This window comes from Topomyia yanbarensis, chromosome 2 (genome assembly GCF_030247195.1).
Source record: "Topomyia yanbarensis strain Yona2022 chromosome 2, ASM3024719v1, whole genome shotgun sequence".
Taxonomy (NCBI): Eukaryota; Metazoa; Arthropoda; class Insecta; order Diptera; family Culicidae; genus Topomyia; species Topomyia yanbarensis.
The window spans coordinates 95,606,751-95,628,497 of NC_080671.1; the positions used below are offsets into that span (position 1 = coordinate 95,606,751).

A 21,747-nucleotide genomic window follows, 5' to 3' on the forward strand; every position below is an offset into this window, starting at 1 on the left:
TTCCGTCTGATACATACTACATACCGCAATCGTCCGCATTATGCACAACTTGTCTGTAACAACGCCGCTAGCCGCAAAAGTTGAACTCTTGTGTTGTGTTGTTTTGGGCTGTGGGTGGCAGTGGGATCCTTTGTGAGGTGGTTACACGCACACATACGAGCAGGAAAAATGCTTCTTAACGTTTCCATGGTTGGAAAATTCCTTCGCTGAGAGTACGTCTCCTGCTTGCTGAGAGGGGGTGGTGAGATACGAGTGTTTGTTTTGTTGTGACGAGAGCGGAGAATGCTGCGAAATTTTGCGCAACTGTAGTGCAGGACTGCCGAGTGGAGGTAATGTTTGGGTGTGAGCAGGCCGACAACAACCGTGGTGCTTGCGTAGAGCGCAGCAACTTTCGTTGCCTCGCGCGAATCTAGGCTGTGTTGGTGAACTCGGGTGCGATATCCTTATTCGCGGATGGCGTTGCAAAATCCGTCTCCGGTGCGCCTTCACGAGGAATTCGGATCCGAGTTCGCGTTCAGTCAAGGTTGGTCGCTCGTCGTGAGCGTTTGCCTAAGTGAAAGTGCGCGTAGCTTGTCCCCACCGCTAGTGGGATTAAGGTGGACTTCGGTTGTGGAGTGGTGAAATGTGTACTATGAAACAGTGAAAAGTGTGAAGATTTTTTTTTAAGAGTGGAAGTGAGCAGTGGTGAATGAAGAAAATTTCCCTCGCGGGAGATTAAACAGCTGGCACGGAATGAAGTCTGGAATGTTCGGTTTTCGTTGAACCGGAAGTCCCGGGGACAAGCTACGCGTACTATTACTGGCCCATCCTTGTCAAATTTTGGCATCTGGGTGGCCAGTTGGGGCCGATTCTGGTGACGCCGATCGGCGGAAAACTTTGGCCCAAACCGTACGGAGGATTTTTTTTTCCATCTTGGAAACCACCCTCTCTTACACTGCATTGAGAAAGGTGCGTCATCTGCGTGTTGTTGGTGTGCGACAGCACCAACACCGCCGAGGAACAAAGGCAGCAACATTATTTGACTGTGTCGTCGGTCCGTTGGGTGTGTGTTTGGGCTGGCCAGAAACGTCGAGAACGGACGGGAAGATGAACGAAATCGTTGTGTTGAACGAGGGCTACTCGTACATGGAAAAGGATGACGACTCGGTGATGATTGCGAACTGCACCTGCACCTTGATCAAAAGCCACGATTGCAATATCATAGTGGACACTATGACCCCTTGGGATGGCGATCTACTTTTGCAAAGTAAGTATGGGTATGATTATTTTGGGACACTTTTTGCAATACACATGTGGACAAAAATCCTGCCGATTTGCAATAGACAATATGGATCTACAATCAAACATTTATAATACCTACAATATTATTTTAAATAATTCCATGATAGTCGAAGGTTGTTTCTTTTTATCTAGAATTAAATTCAAAGCAGTATATTAGTCAAGAAGTAGGACAGTTATTAAAAGCTAACCAATGTCAATGCTTTGAGACATTTTAGCTCAAATATATGTAAATTTGAACTAATGACGTTGGGGCTTATTGATTATAACTTTGCCAATTGCTTATTGCATTAATTTACATAAAAAAGTAACAAATAATGGTTGATTAGAATATGCGCATTGGAAAATATGGCAATTTGAAAAGTATTTGTCATGAATTATTTTAGAGGTGTAAATAATACAGTTTTTATCAACCCCTTGGTGAATTTTTGGCTGATAAAACGGGGATATCGACAAAATCGGGACATATATTTTCGTTTCTTTTAAATAAACCGAAGCTCTTAAAATATTCCTCTTTAGTCCCTGGATACAGCCTCATGACTCTTTCGGATTATTTAGTTTAAATTTCCCTTAGGGGGGTCTGATTTAGTTTAAATTTGCCTTAAGGTTGGACAGAGAATGCGCAAAATTCGCAAACGAAAAAAGCAGTTTTTTCCACACCGTATGTCAGATCTTCATAAAAATCAATCAGCGTATGTAGAATGTTGTTACAGTACTGTTGATTGATTTTTATGAAGATCTGACATACAGTGTGGAAAAAACTTCTTTTTTCGTTGGCGAATTTTACCCTTCCTCTGTCCAACCTTAAGGGCCTCTGATCCAATAGAAAACAATATACGTTCAAATGAAAACAAACAGTTAATTTTAAACCACAATGGTCGATATAAACCTTCTACTCTTGATAAAAGTAGGAATGCTTGCAAAACTCAACAAACTTTTACAAAGCGTAGGTTACAGTAATTTATGTTTACGAAAACTAAACACAAACGTAAGTTTTGGTTCAGCAATGCAGGAAACTTATAAAGTAACTAACAATAAACAGCAGAGAACATTTTTAAAGGTTTTTAGTGGCAAGACGTAGACAAAATCCATCTAATACCTAGGCAAAATGATTTACTGAAATCAATAAGAGACAACTGTTCAATAGTCAATGTGACCTCCTTGGGTTACGGATAACAGTAAATTTACGCTTTGAAAAACGGCGAATCCAACCCTTTGCAGGTCTCTTCCAGTGCCGCATAATATGTATGCATTATCCCAAGGGGTTTCCAATAAGCCAACATGGTGAGACTTAATCAAGGATTACTTTGATTTTTTTTTTAAATTTATTTATTAAATATTTATTTTGGTAATCCATTAATTACGTTGGTAATCAGCAATAATCAGAGTAATTGTCTTTATTCTTAAAATAATTCGCGTAATCCACCGTAGATAAAATGTAATCAGTTAACAGTTTGACGTATGATGCTCGTAAATATTATAAAGACCTTCGTATATAGCAGCGAACAATTCGTTTGCCTAATGAAGCCATTTCGTAATAAGCCAACAAAAGTCATGTCGTGGTTTTCAAGAAAAACTCGTAATAAAAAATAAAAATGTTTCAATAGAACTACGAACGATTAGTTATATTTACAAAAAATTCGCATATTTTATGAAAATTTTCTGTACGAATCTAATTTCTAGCGATTTACTAATATATTCTATCAGTACATATCAAGTTTTTGCATTTGTCACATAATAGTAATCATAAAAATGACTTACGTGTTACCCTCTAATTATTATATTTTTTATCACTCCTGATAAGCACGATACGAAATAATATATATTTCAAAATGCAGAGTATTACATCGTTGCAGATATGTATGAAATTATGCGGTGAATATAGATTTTCAAGGTATCGTAAATTTTTTGAAGATAAGTACATCTCTTGACAATTATTTGAGAACAAGGCAACAACGAACACAAATGGCAGCACATTAACTGTTGGCTCCTGAAACAAATGAAGTATTTATTTGAGTTCTTCGGTAGTGCTTCATTTTTATGTTTAGATTGTTTATTTTAACTGACAGCTTCAAATTTTTCCAACTTGAAATTATTTTTTATATCAATTTAATGGCCATTCTAAAACCAGGAATATTGATAATATATATAAATTGAATTTCTTAAGACTTAAGATATTGACTGAGCTTAATTTAGAATCAGGGAAGCAATTCGGAACAGTTTTGAAGACTTTGAAAACATTTTTGCATTTTGAACTTGAAAGTTTCCGAGATTTAAAAAATAAAACTAGGTGAAACACGTTTTGGTATTTTGTAGGCGTGCAAAATATTCTTTGGAAAAACATTCATATGCAAAATCTATTCTTTTGAAAGAAATTCACAAAGCGGATTTAGTAGTAGAGATCATATTAGGGACAGAGAAGAGATAGCGGACAACGATGACAGGGAGAAGATGAACCCAAACTTACACCATTATGGCACTCGGAAGATCACTTTACGGGTCTTTTTTAAGGGGCCAGACTTCCAGATCATTATTAGCATTTGTTTTTTTGGTAGACTCGTAGTAGAGATCAAGTAATGTTAGAAAATAAAGATATTTATCTCCAGCACATCCAGAACCCAAATGAAATCGTTTAGTTGGGATCTGGCACGACAATACTCATCTCAAGACCAGACAACATGTTCGATGTCGTAATAATCCGTCGTGACAGGCTCAAACCAGTTCTCCATGAGCCTAATATGCCGGGAATATGCATCCAACGCATCCAACGCATAATGAATCAAATCACAATGCATAAAGGGCGAACACGAAATTATTGCGACACCGAAAATGTCATGCTAATTTTCTTATAATGTTTAAAATCAAACCAAAATTTTAGGGTAGTTTTATACAAATATTTACTTCAAAAAAACGTTAATCGATGGAGCCTTGAGTGTAAAATTGAACGCATTTTCGCTTGATGCCCTCCATCAAAGTATTTACAGTATCATCCGGTGCCAGTTTCTCAGTTTTTTTTTTCATTTTCTTAACATGTCCTTCTCGTCTTTGACTGTCTTCTTGCTCTTCTGAAGTTCCCGCTTCATCATTGCTGAGTACTGCTCCACCGGGCGCAGCTCCGGACAGTTTGGTGGATTCATATCCTTTGGAACAAAATGGACAGAATTGGCCTCATACCACTCCAGGACACTTTTAGAATAGTGGCATGATGCCAAATCTGGCCAAAATAGCGGAGCTTCGTCGTGCTGCTGCAAGAACGGCAAAAGGCGCTTCTCGAGGCACTCAGATTTGTAGATCTCGCCATTTACTGTGCCCTTTGTCACGAAAGGCTCACTCCTCAGTCCTTCGACATTTTCTTCTTCTTAAATTTGTCGTCCACATAGAACTTGCTCTTGCCGGTGAAAAACTCCAACCCCAGAATTTGCTTAAAATCGTCCTTTATATACGTTTCGTCGTCCATCACACAGCAGCCATATTTTGTCAGCATCTTCTCGTAGAGCTTCCGTGCCCGAGTTTTAGCCGTCGATTGTTGCCGCTCATCGCGGTTAGGGAAGTTCTGTACCTTGTATGTATGTAGTTCAGCTCTCTTCTTTGCATTCTGGACGTAGCTCTGCGACATGCCGATCTTTTTAGTCAAATCACGGCTTGAGACGTTGGGATTTTCTTTAATCATCCGCTTCACCTTTCCCTCCGTCTTTTTGTTCTCCGGTCCCGTTTTTCTTCCATCTCCTTTGCCGTGGTCCAACGTCAACCGCTCCTGGAACCGCTTCAACACTCTGGAGACGGTTGAATGGTGAATGTTCAACATTTTTTCCAACTGCCGGTGCGACAGGTCAGGAAATTCCAAGTGTTTGGAAAGAATTTGTTCTCTCGACTCGCGTTGGTTCACCTCCATTTTCGTTGAATCGAAAAACACGACTTCGAGTTTGACAGCATGTAAACAATACACATCAATGAGGAAGTGTGCATGATTTGGCTGATTTTTACCCAATGGTAAAAAAGTTATGCCCTGTTGAATGTGTCGCAATAATTTCGTGTTCGCACTTTATCTATCCCCTTAAAACACGGCTTCGTAGACACTTTTGGGATAATAGAATGTAGCTACCTTCCTTAGTCTCTACTATTCAACAAGACTGGCCTTTTTCTAGTGTTCTTTGACGAGAAAAAAAAAAGGTAAAATTTGTTGAAGTTAGGTCTTGCTTAAAAATCGCGTTCTAATGCGCTCACCTTAGCTAGAGTTTGCTCACCAGAGCTAGAGTACCCGGAACGGAGCAGTTGAAAGGGACCCAAACTTAGGTTATCTGGAATCTTTTTTAGAAAGAGCACTCAGGAGTTTTTGTGTTTTCCCGAGAAAATGCGAGGAGTGCTTTCCAGTCTTCATCGAACGGAGGGGTCTCTATAGAACCTAAACTGTCTGTAACGATGAACTAAAGGTTTATGGGCAGGGTGTCAAAAATCCAGTAATTTTTTTAATGAATATGCCGAAGCTAGTGGACTCGTCGAGTTTTGACAAGTCAGAGCACCTTACCAAATTCTTCTTATGGTACGGAAAAATTGATCCGTGCAAAAAATTACAAAATATTCATCGACATCATTTACAAACGAATTGTACAAAAGGGGGCTAAGAAATGAACCCTGGGGAAGACCAATTTGTTAAATTGTGATGTTTGTGAAATACAAGTAAAAGATTCCCTTGTGGGGACATCTGTTACTGTTTCTGAAAAATGTTGGAAAGTGAGATTCCATGTAAAGGCTATCGTTTTTTTGAGGCCAGCTCAAGGAAACGCTGACAAAGCTGTAGAAAACAGCTCCTGGTCTTGGAAATTTGAGATGAAACACAGTGCTTACGTAAAGAACAACAAAAATCCCATCAGGCTCAACATTCCAACCAGAATTGCATCTTAGTGCAGTACTGGTTGGGTCTAGGTTAGTTGCCGAGAATGTTATGATTTTAGGAACTTCTCCCAGCACTGAGGAGACTTCAATTCTCACTGTACGGGATTGAGTTATCTTCACAATAATAAACGACATAATTTTCTTCACGATCTTTACTACAGCATTAAGGAGGTGGCCGACATTCGAGCAATAATTTATAATTTATCTTTGCTTATTTTATAAAACAGATCAAGATTTCAGCCCCTCTATAAAGTTAGCCCTCTAAAGTGGCCAACACGACCAACCGCACGCTACGGGCATGCATGCTGATGCAGCTTCTCTGAAAGCACATTGATAGAAACTGAATCAAAAGTCCCTCGATATCCAAAAAAACTGATGTATTTTTCTCTTTGCGAGCATAGTTATTTGAATTTCTGTTACAATTAACGCAAGAAAATCGTTTAATTGTTAGTTTAAAAAAAAAACTTGTTGAAGATTGTGTATGAGAAATGATAAATAAACAAGCAAACAACAGTTTCCTATTTATCCGAATAGTCGTTTTGATTTTTTGTCAGTTCACATACATTGTGGCTCTCGTAGTGAAAATAATCTTCCACAACTAGAATGTTTTAATGTTAATAAAATAGCGATGAGCAGTTTCCGCTTTAAATAATCGAATAATCTGAAGTAATTCCAATAGGAACTCACTTTGATTCCAAGTAATCCAGAGTAATTGAGGAATTTTATAGTAATCGTGTAATCAATTATTAATCGGATTTTCGAAGGAATAATCTTTAAAACCATGAAGTAATCTCGGTAATTTTTTTCGAGAGTGACATTTAATCAAAGCTGTTGGAAACCCCTTGCATTATCCACTCCACAATCGGGTGTTTCTCCATTCGATCCAAATGAGGACTTTGTAGGGACCATTTCGAGTGTTCAATGGGACAGGGACGGATTTTTCTTACCGTGCTGAAAAGACTAAAATATCCTTTAGTTTGGAATGAAAATAGAGCTGTTGTGAGGACCCAAATATGACCCAATACCCCACGTTAAATCATGAAAAACAACCACATGTTATAATATATCCACCGTTGTGCTTCGTGGTTGCTTCGAGCTATTTATCCCTCTAGTGCCCAAATTTTTATTTGACTTGAAAAAACTTTTGTAGGTGGGCTTCGTGATGAGAAAAAGAATAATGTTGATAATTCTTGTAAGTAATGGATTTTTCATTGAAGCCTTGAAATAAGTAGGCCGCCTACAGGCGGTGTTGGGCACCTGGGCGAATAAAAAACAAAAACTTTTTTTCTTCTATTTACTTCATCATAAGCGAATGCAGATGGTTGCTTACATTTTGGACTCCATCAGAACGCAAATTACCTAAACTGTAAGGAGTATTTCTCTAGTGCTTTGGTTGTTTAATTGTTATCTTCTAATTTATAGTAGGGGAGTCCAGGGTCTGCTGGCGATGACTACACTGATCGTGTTTTATCTTTTTAATTCAAGAAGATCGTGTAAAAGAGAATGCGTTGCATAAAAGAGCAGACTGTTGGCTGCATCACAGAATTTTAAATATGAGAGGCGGAAATTTCGCCAACTCACGACTATAGGCACAATGATGCCATCTGGCCACTTTTGATGATAAAGTTCATCGAGTTGATTGATGATGTAAATGTAAAGGCGTTTTTTGCCCCTGGATCAATTTCGATTTGTGGACACTGATTAAAATCAAAAGTATTTATCTGAAACGAGTAAAAAATAACCCCAATGATGAAAACCTCAAAGCTCTTCTGCAACACATAACTAAAAAAGTTAATGTAATGAAAAAGCGGTGCAAAAAGGCCTACTTTGAAAACCTTCTATCCAACACAACTCATTCGAAACTTTGGAAAAATATTAATAGGGGAACTGGGGGTAAGACGGACATGTTAAGGTTATACTCAAATAAAACACAGTAAAAGCATGTTTTTGTCAACATGAAATACTCCATGTTGTAGCTCCATATGTTGGCTTTCGAGTGCCCAGAGGGATTATGTTACAAAAATCGACAAGTATCTTTTTTGAAAGAAATAGAAAACAAAGAAATATCTGCACTTTTTCCAGACTGCGGGTGAAACGGATATATGGTGGGGGTAAGACGGATATGTCGCCGGAAGCATGATCACAATACGAAATATTAAAATTTACTGTTTCTAACGGATGTTTTGGATAGTTTGTGGTTCTTCTTAATATATATGTTCAATTCGAGGTGAAAAATTACGTTTTGGGGTTTAATTTAAAGTTGAAGCAAATGATGTATTTTCTAATATCGTTTTTTCCGTTTTCCTACAATCAGTTCCAATGATCAGTCAAATCATTTATACAAAACTGGAAAGTTACATATTAAATACGCAATTGGTAACATCAGTTCCTCGATTACGCATAGCCAGAATACGGGACCTGCACAAAGTCTTCTACCTTTTCCAAAGGAATTCCGTATTTAGCTTAGGTCACATTAACGTACATCTTGCAGTCTACTACATGTGAGACTTCAGCTAACTGGATGGTTCTCCACGTTTGACTGCTAGAATTTCGTTTCTATACGCGAGACATTCATATAAGGATGAATCAATAGAATTAATCAAGACTGGCCGTCTTGCCCCACCAGTACACATATTTTTTAAACGCTCGCACTTATTTACTCGTATAAGAACTTACCTGTTATTTTCCACGAAGATGTCATTTAAGAGTTACATTATCGAAATACAAGAAAAAATCCGCGAAAAAAATGATTTTTTCCTTGATAAACCTTAAAATTAGAGACGTAAAAATTACATCCGCACGAAGATGCACTACTGATTATCAATGTTTACTTAAATTTTTCGCTTTTAACAATATCCAAGGCCTACTGAGTGCTTCATAATTCAAGGATATCTATAAAGAGAGAGTACTCATATAATGCAATTGAACTTTATATGCTATATGCCTAAAATAACCATGTGTCCGTCTTACCCAACCTGTCCGTCTTACCCACAGTTCCCCTACCATTTTTGGTCGTTCAAAGTCGGATGTTCCCATCAGCCTAATTTGCAATGATATCAGAGTCACTGAGACTAAAGAAGTATGTAATGTTTTCAACGAATATTTCTCTAGTATTGGCAAAAATTTGTCTGACAATATTCCCACGAGTCCCAACTCAAATCCTATTACAAATATACAACACGTCCAAGAAACAATCTTCTTGCGTCCTGCAACCATAAAGGAAGTGATCCTTTTGATTAAAGACCTCGAAAAAAATAACAGTTGTGGTCCTGATAAGATCCCCGCTAGTGTTCTTAAGAGTAACTGTACCACTTTTGCAAACATCCTAACCAAAGCTTTTAATTTAATAATTCAAACCGGCAGGTACCCAGACTGTTTAAAAATAGCCCGAGTAATTCCAATTTTCAAAGCTGGTGATCCAAACCAACCTTGCAACTATAGACCAATTTCAACATTGTGCGTTTTCAATAAAATTCTTGAGAAATTGCTCATCACTCGACTACTCGAGTTTTTGAACAAACACAACATAATTTACAACTACCAGTATGGGTTCAGACAGGGCTGCAGCACTTTAATTGCAATGACCGAACTAATTGACTCCATCATTAGTCAAATTGATAGCAAAAGAATTGTTGGTGCCCTTTTTCTGGACCTAAAAAAAGCATTCGATACTCTGGATCACTCAATCCTGCTTAAGAAGTCAGGGGATTAGCAAATCATATTATTCGTAGCTATCTGTCGCATAGGAACCAATTCGTATCTATTGGAGACTCGTGTAGCTCTTATAGACCAATAGAAATAGGAGTGCCCCAAGGCAGTAATATTGGGCCACTGTTATTTTTATTGTATATCAATGACCTAGGTAGACTCGGATTAAAAGGGACTCCTCGTCTTTTCGCGGATGACACCGCGTTGTTCTACCCGAATAACAACTGCCTGGGTATTGTACGCGACATTGAATCGGATTTAAAAACACTAACGACGTATTTCAACGAAAACCTTCTTTCCTTGAACCTATCAAAAACTAAATATATGCTGTTTCGTTCATCTAAAAGAGCTATAGGCGTGCATCCAGACCCAAGAATGGGACAGTCTGTAATTCAGGAAACTAACTGCTTCAAATATTTAGGACTTCACTTAGACCCCACACTCTCCTGGATTGAGCACATAACATCTATAGAGAGAAAAGTTGCATCGTTATGTGGGGCTATGCGTAAAGTATGCTCTTTTGTTCCCCAGCATGTACTTCTAAAATTTTATTATGCGCACATCCACTCATTGCTGAACTACCTTGTATCTGTGTGGGGCCGTGCCAGTATTTCGAATCTGAAAAAGCTACAAACGCTTCAAAACAGATGTCTTAAAATTATTTATAAAAAACCATTTATGTACCCTACTATTTTGTTATACAATAATAATGCCCATAACATTTTACCTTTGCTTGGGTTGACTAACTACCAAACAATAATGTACATCCACAATGCTTTGCATAATACTATTGCTCGTAATAATCTAGAATTTACGACAGGAATTCGAGCTCACAGCACCAGACAAGCCAATCATTTATTATACTCCAGAGTATCCACGAACCTTGGTCAAAGACGCATTTCTTTCATCGGACCTAAGTTATTCAACCAGCTTCCTACTGATTTAAAGCAAATAACATGTCGCACTCGTTTCCAAGCAAAATTGAAACTAATTTTAAAAAATAAAATAGGAGAATTTTTAATATAAACTTCGTTCACCACCAATCGAGCTTATTCCTTTAGCTATAATTGGTTAACATTTTTTTAAATAAAAACAATTGATAAATGCATTTTTATAGCAATAAGTAATAAATAAATTTAAATTATTATGAGCTTCCTGCAAAGCTACGATGGGACCCTTAAAAGGATTCTTTTCCGCTGGGTACTCGCCGTAGCTTCTTGTCAAATTTTGTGTTTTGTCGGTCTCGTATTGTTTTTTTTTGTTCTCAGCGTTCCCGCGATTCGTAACTTTGTTTTGTTGTGCTGACCTTTTTTTTGTACGCTGAGAACTGATGTGTCCACTACCAGGGGGCTCCGTTTGTGAGCTTTTTGGTGTGGGGGTAAGAGGCGGGCTATTAATAAAAAAAAGTATCACCGCGTGAGATGATATTTCTTATTATTTTTCAGCCTCAATGTTCCGGTATTTTAAATTTGGCACACACTTCGTCTTCAGAAGTGAATTTTGGAAATTCTTCTGGTGTAATTGCGAAGTAAACAAATAGAAAAAAAAACTAATTTTTTTGTGGTTACGTATATTACATATACAATCACGGAAAGTTCTCTTCGCGCGCTATCGAAAAATCTAATGAGCCTATTTTCGCCCTAACCATGTGAAGCCGTTGGTTAGAGCGGAGTTAACAATCTTTGTTCAACGCATTGGTTCAAATGGCAACTCGATTTTTGTTATCATAATCGTTCATAAGAAGAAAGCAAAGATATTGGCGCAAATCCATACGCATTGCATCACCTGTATTCCGAGTAATTAATGAAATGGTGAGACTACCAAAATAGGCTCTTCACTCTAATACGCTTGAAAACTTAATATCGCTTACAACGTGTACGAAACAGAATGTAATGTAACATGAACACATTGGATAATGTATTACACAGTACTGGAAGTGCAGAACTAGAGACAGCGCTATATGTCTAACACAAAAAGGAGAAAAAAAGATTCCGCCAACTAACCCCAGACTTCTCTAAATATCATTAAACGATACGGACATCCATATTCTAACAGCAGCATTCACCCAAAGTTTTTAAAACATTTTTCTTTTCTGCTAAATTTACACATAATGCTAGTTTCGGTACGATAAGTAATCACTAAAGACTGAAAATATTTTTTGCTCAGATACCAAACACCGCCTTTAGGCGGGTAAAGTATTTCACCAAAAAAGCTAAACTTCCGAATTATTCCACTACACCAATTCACATCTACAGTGAAATGCTAGTAACAGGCTACTCAAAAATATTTTTTTTAGCTGCTGAAATTTCCAAAAATAGTTAAAATGTTTTTAACGTAGATTACCTCTAAACACAAAATAGTTTTTTTTCCACGTTTTCCTAGGCTTTTCAACTTTAAGCTTCAATTGCCTTCGACAGAAAGCTACGAATATTCAAACAATATGTGCGTATGAAAAGTGTGAGCGTTGGGAAGATATGCTAGTGCGGATGACAACATACAATCATGTTTTAGTAGTTTTATTTAGATTGTTATAGAGACCGCCTAGAGGCGGTGGTGGGAACTAGAGGGTGGAGGACTTAATCGCTACTCTGGCACAGTCTAAGACTTTTTGTTAAACAACTCGAACTTTGAACTTTGACAACACGTTTCCAGATCTCGAGGTTGGTTTCCTGCAAGCCTCAGGTGCTTAATCCTTTTCAAATTTGCTACATACAGCAACGCATCGCCGATTCGTTCAATCGGATATCGATAGTTTTATTGAATCCAATATAGTTCAATTTTCTAGTTCGCGACGAATTTCTCGTGCTTTTTTTTCAATTTGTTTATTTGAAAAGGCACGTATGCGTTAGCTTAAAGGTGCCATTTTTTCATTGTTTTACATTTTGAATTTCTTAAAACTAGGGGGTTACACATTATTATATTATTTTGTTTTATATAATGAAACTAAAAAAAACTTCACAGCTAACTTATACATATAAAAGAGGGGATAATATAATATTCGTAAGATCAGGGGGACGGGTCATTTTGTGTGTTCTTTGTATAGCAATTCACTTTATGATTTTTAGAAGGGAGATTGTTGGAGAAATTAATTATTAACTAAGCGGAACATTTTACAAGCTTATTAACTAGAAATAACTAGAGAGAGTGGTTCAATGTTAGGGGGAATTAATTAGGGCTATTTTAAAGTAGTGGTACTGTTGGGCATTTCTTAACGAGATTAAATATTGATCAACTAAAACTAGAAGATAGGGAGGCACATAAGTGTTGGGAAGATATTCAAGGGGAGAAGGGGGTGAAGTCGTACATCTGTGTATCAGAGACATGGGAGAGACGGTGGACAAGGCTGACAGGGGAAGGGGGGGGGGGGAGATATAAACTTTCAGTTTCCGGCATCAGGAATCAACGGCCAGGATTACAGATTCGAACGGATGCATCAAGTATTGGGACGCCGGGCGGTTTTCCTCGAGCCGGCAGGGGTTCCTCCAGACGATTTCGTAGTACGGATCGGAAACACACCGCGTTGCGCGTGTGATGTTGTACTGTAGATCTCGTGTTGTTGGTTCATTCGACAGATGTTTTATCTCGTCTTGGAGTACGGTAGGCGGAAGAGGACACTTCTGGGAATGATAAGAGAAAAGATAGGGGTATTTAAATTTGAATATTGATGGTTTTGAGGAACGTGTATATAAGGGACATGTAGAGAATATCGCGGCTTGCTAGTACATCTCGAACCGGGACATTGGGTGATCTTCCTCGGGCCCGAAGGGAATCGAATAGTTGAGATCTGGCAGAACAGTACTCGGCGCATGCCTAGACAACATGTTCGATTTCGTGATAACCGTTGCCACAAGCGCAGATACCGCTATCCACGAGCCCAATACGCCGGAGATGTGCGTCCAGCGAGTAGTGATTGGACATGACCCGAGACATCACGCGAATGAAATCCCGACCCACATCCATCCCTCTGAACCAAGGTTTCGTCGATACCTTAGGGATTATCGAATGTAGCCACCTTCCCAGTTCACCATTGCTCCATGAAGTTTGCCAACTTTCAAGGGTTCTCTGATGAGTAATACTGAAAAATTCGCTGAAGCTAATTGGTCTTTCATATATGTCACCTTGTAAAGCGCCAGCCTTAGCTAAAGAGTCCGCTTCTTCATTACCTGGAATGGAGCAATGCGAGGGATCCCAAACTAAGGTAATCTTGTACGATCTTACAGACAAAGCACGCAGGCGCTCCCAGATTTTCCCCAGAAAATATGCAATGTGCTTTCTAGGTTTCATTGAACGGAGAGCCTCGATTGAGCTGAGGCTATCCGAGACAATAAAGTAATGATCGGTGGGCAAAGTATCAATGATCCCAAGGATATACTGAATAGCAGCAAGTTCTGCGACGTAAACTGAAGCAGGATCATTGAGTTTGAATGAGGCGGTGAGGTTTTGATTGAATATACCGGAGCCAGCGGAGCCGTCGAGGCTTGACCCGTCGGTGTAAAACATCTTGTTGCAGTCGACTTCTCGAAATTTACTATGAAAGATGCTTGGGATCACTTGCGGACATATGTGATCCGGGATTCCACGAATCTCGTCTTTCATGGATATGTCGAAGAATACAGTTGAATTAGAAGCATGAAAGAGATTGACACTTTTGATAGAAACTGAATCAAAAGCCCCCTTTATATTTAGGAAAACTAATGCCATCTGCTCTTTGCTAGCATAAGCCATTTGAATTTTTGTTGAGAGCAACGCAAGACAATCGTTCGTCCCTTTGCCTTTGCGGGAGCCAAATTGTGTATCTGACAGTAAGCCATTTGCTTCAACCCAATTATCGAGGCAATATTCCACGCTCTCATTAGTACTGTTTCGGTTTCGTAAGCGCCGGGCCGTACTCCAAAAAGTGCTCATCGATGTTTCTCTCGTTAGTCCGTCGACGAACCGGCGCCAGTAGCTACGTTTTTTGTCCTTTATCAAACTCTTCATGCGCGTTTCCGCCAGTAATAAGAAATTAAATATTTCACGTATTGCAGTCCTACGTCTGCAATTCGTACAACCCCATAGGGCTGTCCCTTGTAGGTTTTTTTTGACGTAGGACTACGTCGTTGTTTTCGATATAGGGGTGCACGTTGGAAATTCTACAAAAATGGTATGTAACGAAAAGTGGTCCAATTTTAAACGCATATAATTCAGCCATCTCACGATAAATTTTCAATTTTTTTGCGCATATCGCCCCGAAATACTTCTAAGAATAGATTCCAATAGATAAACCCAAAGATTTTTGATATCATGGCATTAAAAATTTAAATAATGAGCAATCTAGTCAAAATATCGCGCATTTACACACAGAAGATAGCGCCTCCCTAGTCCAGCACGACAGATTTGTGTACCTAGCGCGCTACGCTTCTATGAATGACTTCATCATCGACTATTTAAACTGACGGATTTCGCCTACCAGCTCAGTTGCCTGTTGAGCGGTAGGCGAAGCAGATCACAGCGCTGTGTGCTTTTACAGCCAGTGTAGCTTAGTTAGAAGTCCGTTACATTGCCTGTGGAGGTACGCTACGCAGTGAATACGACTGAGCTTGTCCGTTCAAACACTATGCTATCTTTTGTGTTGTGCTCGTTTCCAGCACACTTTTATGTATAATTATTCGTACACAAAATAGTTTGCTCATGCGAGCTCTATTTGCAAACACGGTTAACATAGTGTCGTGGTATTAGTTGTCTCTTCCGCTCTACCCATCATCATTAGCGTTCATTCATTTTGCTTTGTGCGCTTGGGTTTAATGTTTGAGGCGAATGTGTAGGTAGATAGATCTAATTTGTTACTAAATTGCACAACGAAAGTTTATTATTTACGTTTGATCAATTCATTGATTCATTTCCCCATCACGTGATTCATTTCTACTCAGCCTATAGTACTTTGATTCTACTAATAGGTACATACTACAAAGCCCATTTATGAATGAATACACTGCTACTGAAAGACCGTTGCAAAAACGCATCTTGTGCATATATAAAATTGTTTTCGATTCTTGTATATTTATAGTTTCGATATATGATTAAGACCACTGCATTCGCTATATTTGTATGCGTACTTTAGGAAAGTTACAATAATGGCAAAATATAACTAGAATGCTTGGTCTATACATGAAATGTGATTATATTGTCTAAAATTTGATTTTTCTTCACTGATCCGGGGTTTTTTACCACACACAATCGAAAAGTTAGCTAATCTTATGATATAAAGATTTAGTTCCAGATATTAGTTCGGTCACAGTTTTCTGTCTTCTTTCTTCAGATCTTCTCAAATAAGTTTGATCGGAGTCGATTACCTGTTATAAATGAAATGACCTGATAACCAAGAAGTTTTGGTTCAATATGTAATATTCGATGTTGATTGGTTGTGATTAAACCATACGTAAGAAAAATATTTGATTTATTATTACTATAAATCTACTAAGAAAATAAATATTTTCCTTTTGTCCTTTTTTATTTCGACTATGTTAGTCATATTTTCTTTTTTACGTTTTAACGACATTCAATTAGCTAGAGATTACTGGGTAGGGAAAGTTATGAAACTTAGAGCCATAGTACTCAAGTGAGAGCAAGGATGTGAAGTAAACAGATCGGAAAACAAGAAGTGGCAGGGTCATTAGAACAGGCTTAATATCGTACGGGCTTAATTTTTGCCTTCTGTTAATGAGGGTCGAGCTTAGGCAGAATAACTACGAATCACCCGAGTTCACTAACATGTGTCCTGATAAAGGTAGACGTATTTATCTTTACCGTGACAACCGGCAAAAATTAAGCCACGCAAGATCACCACTGAAAACCTGTCGACGATTAGCATCAATCTTAATGATGATTGCTGCTGTTCATCTCTGTTTGCCTTTTGAATGCCGGGATAGATTTTTATTAGACTATTGTCATTGTTCTTACAGTCGTGGCGGGTTTGACCCTGCCACTTCTAGTTTTCCGATCTGTTTACTTCACATCCTTGCTCTCACTTGAGTACTATGGCTCTAAGTTTCATAATTTTCCCTACCCAGTAATCTCTAGCTAATTGAATGTCGTTAAAACGTAAAAAAAAAATAAATATTTTACATTAAGTAGTATAGTCCTACGTCTACAGCTCGTGCAACCCCATAGGGCTGCCCCTTGTAGTTTTTTTTATAGCGATTATAGACGTTTTAACCTTAAGGTCATTCGCCTCTTCGGGTTAGAAAAATCTCTTATGAAAAATTTCTAACCCTATGTGCGGGGTCGGGACTCGAACCCATATGCGCTGCGTACAAGGCAATCGATTCACCAACTACGCTGCGCCCACCCCATCGTGAAATTCGTTCTTTTTCAAATGAATTTCAATAGTATTAAAAAATGTGTTCCCTAACAGTATTATGATTTCTACAACGCTAATAAAAGAGTTTTAGCTCTTTTAATATTGAACGGTCTTGTAAAAGCAGTCTATTTCCACGACAAAAAATGACCACGATACTCAGTGGTCAGTTATCCATGCCAGCGCGAAGCGAACAACAAAACAATTGAATACTGTTTTTTATGTGCATTCTCTGAGGAATAAAGGAAACAGTTCCTTTTTTGGTTTTGCTGATGTATTGAGATGAGTTCGCAAGTAGTGGTACCTGGGCTAAACACTGTGACTATTGAATTCCGGTGCTTTCCTGATGTCTGATCATCATTCTCTTTTTATTCCATGACAAATACCAAAACATAACGATGCTTCGCTACGTGATCGATAATCGAAACGAAACCTTACTATCTAAGGTCACGTTCAATTAAAGAAACGTGTAAAGACACAGGTTCCCACATACTGAAGCTATAGAATCGAACCGTTCATTCTAACTTTTTAACTTAAAGATGCAGCCAGCCGCAACATTTTAGTCGCCCTCCGGAATCGTTTTTTCTTCTTTTTTTTATTTTGATTGTAGAGGTTTTAACCTTAAGGTCATTCGCCTCTTCGGATTAGAAAAATCTCTTATGAAAAATTTCTAACCCTATGTGCGAGGTCGGGACCCGAACCCAGGTGCGCTGCGTACAAGGCAATCGATTTACCAACTACGCTACGCCCACCCCTTCCGGAATCGTGTTGATTTCGAAGGACATCAATCGGTAATCAGAGGGAGTGGTTAAAGCTGCTCCTGCTGATTGCATCATCAGGTCCCTCGTAATGGACATAAACTAATTTTACGTGAAAGATGTACTTTCCATGCACAATTCCATAAAATTTCATTTATCAACATATAAAACAAATGCCAAATGTGTATTAAAAAAATTAAAATTACACGATTTGCGAAATTCAACGTGCTGTAAAATTACAATCAAACGTAAACCTGTGTCATTTTTAAAGCCCGTATATGTCAGAGACAGGAGACGTAAATTTACACGATTTTTTTTCTAGGTGTGCTAATTGCTGATGAACAGAATGGGTTTTAAAGCTAATCTGATTTTACATAAGCTGGTTCGCACTGGAACGCACCGCTCATTATCAGTGTTATCTGTTCCAGTGTATGGCAAACGTATCATTTGCATGGGTCATGTGGGACTGATATGTGTAGAATTTCTTAATTAAAACCCGAATATAATTCATTGTAAGTAACGCAAATCGAACATAAACGTGAAAAAAAAAATCGATTGATTGTATTGGAAATGTTGGTTTTATCCTATTTTGAACAGTTTAATTTTTGACAATGTCTCTCCCAAAATATTAGTGAATAAAATTTTCAACTTCGGTCGTATTTATCTCAGAGCAATCATTTTTAATAAGGGGCATGTAGGTGTAGAACATGAGTAGAGATGAACTAGAGAATTCAACACGAAAAAATATTAGATGAAGTGATAAATGCTTAAAACGTGATAGCACTAAGAAATCCCATCGTAAGAAAAATTACAATTGTTCGTAAATAAGAATTTCTCGAGTCGCTTTATATAAAGATATATTGGAACAACACAACAGAATCTCGGAAATTTTCATGGTGTGGTTGAAACACGCAGCCCTAGCAGCCATAATCTGGGATAAAAGCTCGACAAACCTTTTCCGAGTTTTCATTTACCACTGGAATATTAATCTTCAATCGATCACACGTTTATATTCGATCACGTCTCATGGGTCGTTTGGGCTGCTGACATACATATATGTAATAGGTTCTCATTGTAGGGGAACAAATACTTGACAGCCATTAGTATGCAACCTTCGTTCGATACCGGTACCCAACCAGCGCAAACTCTTCCCTTTCCCTACGGAACGATTTTTTTCCAAAACGCCTATAAAATGTGAATCGTTTCGCATTCCCTGGCACTTTTCGATTTTCTGCAGATTAATTTTTACGCTAGTTTTTAGCCTATGCTGAACTGTAACACATTCAAGCATATACCAGCATAACCTGCAAAGGTCAAAGGCTGATGGTATCTGCGAAGTACACGAAATTAATTATATTCGAACCACGCTCCTCGAACCACGGTGCCGGCGGTCGGTAGTGGTCTGAAAACAAATTCCAAATGCATATATGTACTGGGGCGGTTTTTCTGGAAAACACGCTCGGAAAACATTCCAGAAAACAGCAATAACGTCATGCTATTTTATCGCTATTATGTTTCAAACGCTGAAAAAGGAGTGTCCTGCATTTGAGAGGGTAAGGGGTAAGTCGTCGTATAACTGTCCAGCATCATCGGATTCGGTTGCGGTTCGGCCCAGGTTGGGCCTCAGGTGAAAAACGGCCACTGATTTCACTTACTGTGCCTTGTCTGACGGGGAAATGGTTCGTGCTCGACGCTTTCCTTTTGCATTCTCCTCGTCCGACTGACACGGGTTACTGCATATGAACCAGCATGACTCAAACCTTCGGGTTCGCGCTACTGGCACCGCATTTCGGGGGGGAAGGAACTTATGGTAATGTTATAAAATGAATGTTTGCTTGTACGTCGTCGTCGTTGGAGTCGCTGTACATGGAAAATTGGCCGAGAGCCCACTTTGGAAGGAGGAAAAAATCTGTTTGTTGGCTCCTTTTTGCCTGCCGTTGCGTTGTTGTGCAGGTGTAGAAACATGTTTATCGGTCGGATTCGGAATGGCAGAACTTTTTAAATCAGTTTCGACAGTAATTTAGTAGCGCCAGGCGACGATGATGGTTGCTGGGGGAAGCACCAACAGGCACTGGCACGAAACGAAATCGAATGGTGTGTTTTGGAAGGCTTCTTCGGTGGGCTCATTTCTGGTGTTCAGGGTCGACGGATTTCAAAATGCTTCTCCGAATAGAGCCGTTTGGTTGATGAATATTTATTGCGTTTGTGGTCTTGATTTTTTGGGGAAGGAAGCGTTTGTCTCAAATTTAATTTTTGTTTTATTATTGGAGTTTCGATAAGTGCCGCATAAAAGAAACTTATTTGATAACTTTTTGGAATCATTTATTAACTATATTTATTATTTTTTCCTTTGTAAACTTTTTTATGTAGCTACTCATTTTCGACGAATAAAGAATCAAATTTAGACGAAAAACTGTTTCAAGTGTTAATTATAAATCACACTGCGGTCGATACATGTTATGAAGAAAAATGTTAAGTCGCCAACGATTGCAACCCTGAGTAGAACAAAAGTAATGGTACTTTCATACTTATTTGCGAACCAACATTGGAAGTGGGTAAGTAGTGACTATCACGTTAGGGGCGTTTTTTCTGGATTAAATGCAAAAACTTAGGAGCGCAACTACACGGACAAGTTTCTATAACTTTTCCATAAGATTCCATTATCTTTTGGATTCGAGACCATGCAATTGTACATGTCGAGAATGAACCCCTATTACTGCAAAGATAATAAATGGTGAAATGACGCACTTCGAATGCAGTACATCTACAAGCAAAAAGCTTTTCAGCATGTGCCCACTTTTGTTCTATTCGCATCTGGGGTAATTCCATCGATTCCTGTGTTTCTACTTGTATTTTTTCGTATGATTGTTTTTAAGCTACAGCTGATCTGCAAGTGATGAAAAGCCTAATGTGGTTTTGATATAATGTGATTTTGCCGAATGGGTCGTTGAAGGGAAAACTATTAGACTGAAAGAAAAATTTGCCCCAATGACAGTTGGCCGAATGTAAACGACCTCATATACCCAAAACGAATCATCAGGAGCGGAAATGTCTCTGTTTTTTTCGCTCTCGAACTGTTAGCGAAAACTCCTAAATTATTATTTTTATATTTATTTACTTATTAATTTATTTGTAAGCTTTAACGGAAATGGTCATTCGTGACAATGAGTAGGTTGTTTTCTTAGTCTATTTTATTTATTCTGAGTTACGATGCGCACCAGGTCCTGGTGTGATCATGACATTCCTCTCTCTACAAATATTTGCAAACAAGTTGGCGTCTTATAAGAATGACAGCAGTTTCTCCTCTCGTGACGGGTCATTTCCAAGAATATTCTTGATGGATGGTGATACATCGTGTTGTCGACGGAGGTCCTCGTAGACAGGGCAGTTGACGGGTATATGCTCGATTGTCAACCAGGCTGTTGCATGTGTGACATAGTGGTAGATTTACTCGGGAAATAGTGTAAGCGTATGTGATTCTGGTGTGCCCTACACACGCGAGAGAACCATCAGATACCCACAGAAAATCAATGGATCTTTGGAGAGATCCATTGATTTTCTGTGGGTATCCTAGAAGATTCCTCCAGGATAGTGGTGAATAAAGAGTAGATATGTTTAACTATATCTAATAATTGACCTTCCCCTCCTGTAACTTTTTGAGGAAACTTAACGCTCATTTCAAAACGTTGATCGCTACACGGAAAAAAATGTTCCCAAAATCGTGAATAAAGAGTCATGAAGTCTGGAACAATCCCGTTTTTGTTCCTTAAATTT

The 21,747-nt window shown here is 38.5% G+C and overlaps 1 protein-coding gene across 1 annotated transcript in view; it reads left to right on the forward strand.

The window, feature by feature from the left end:
• The first annotated feature begins 505 nt into the window (after nt 1-505).
• LOC131679598 (metallo-beta-lactamase domain-containing protein 1-like) overlaps nt 506-21,747 on the forward strand; it is an 86,685-nt gene continuing 65,443 nt past the window's right edge. Inside the window, exon 1 of the mRNA XM_058960338.1 lies at nt 506-1,246. Coding sequence (XP_058816321.1) covers nt 1,087-1,246 — 160 coding nt within the window. The 5' untranslated portion in view covers nt 506-1,086. The remainder of the gene's footprint in view (nt 1,247-21,747) is intronic.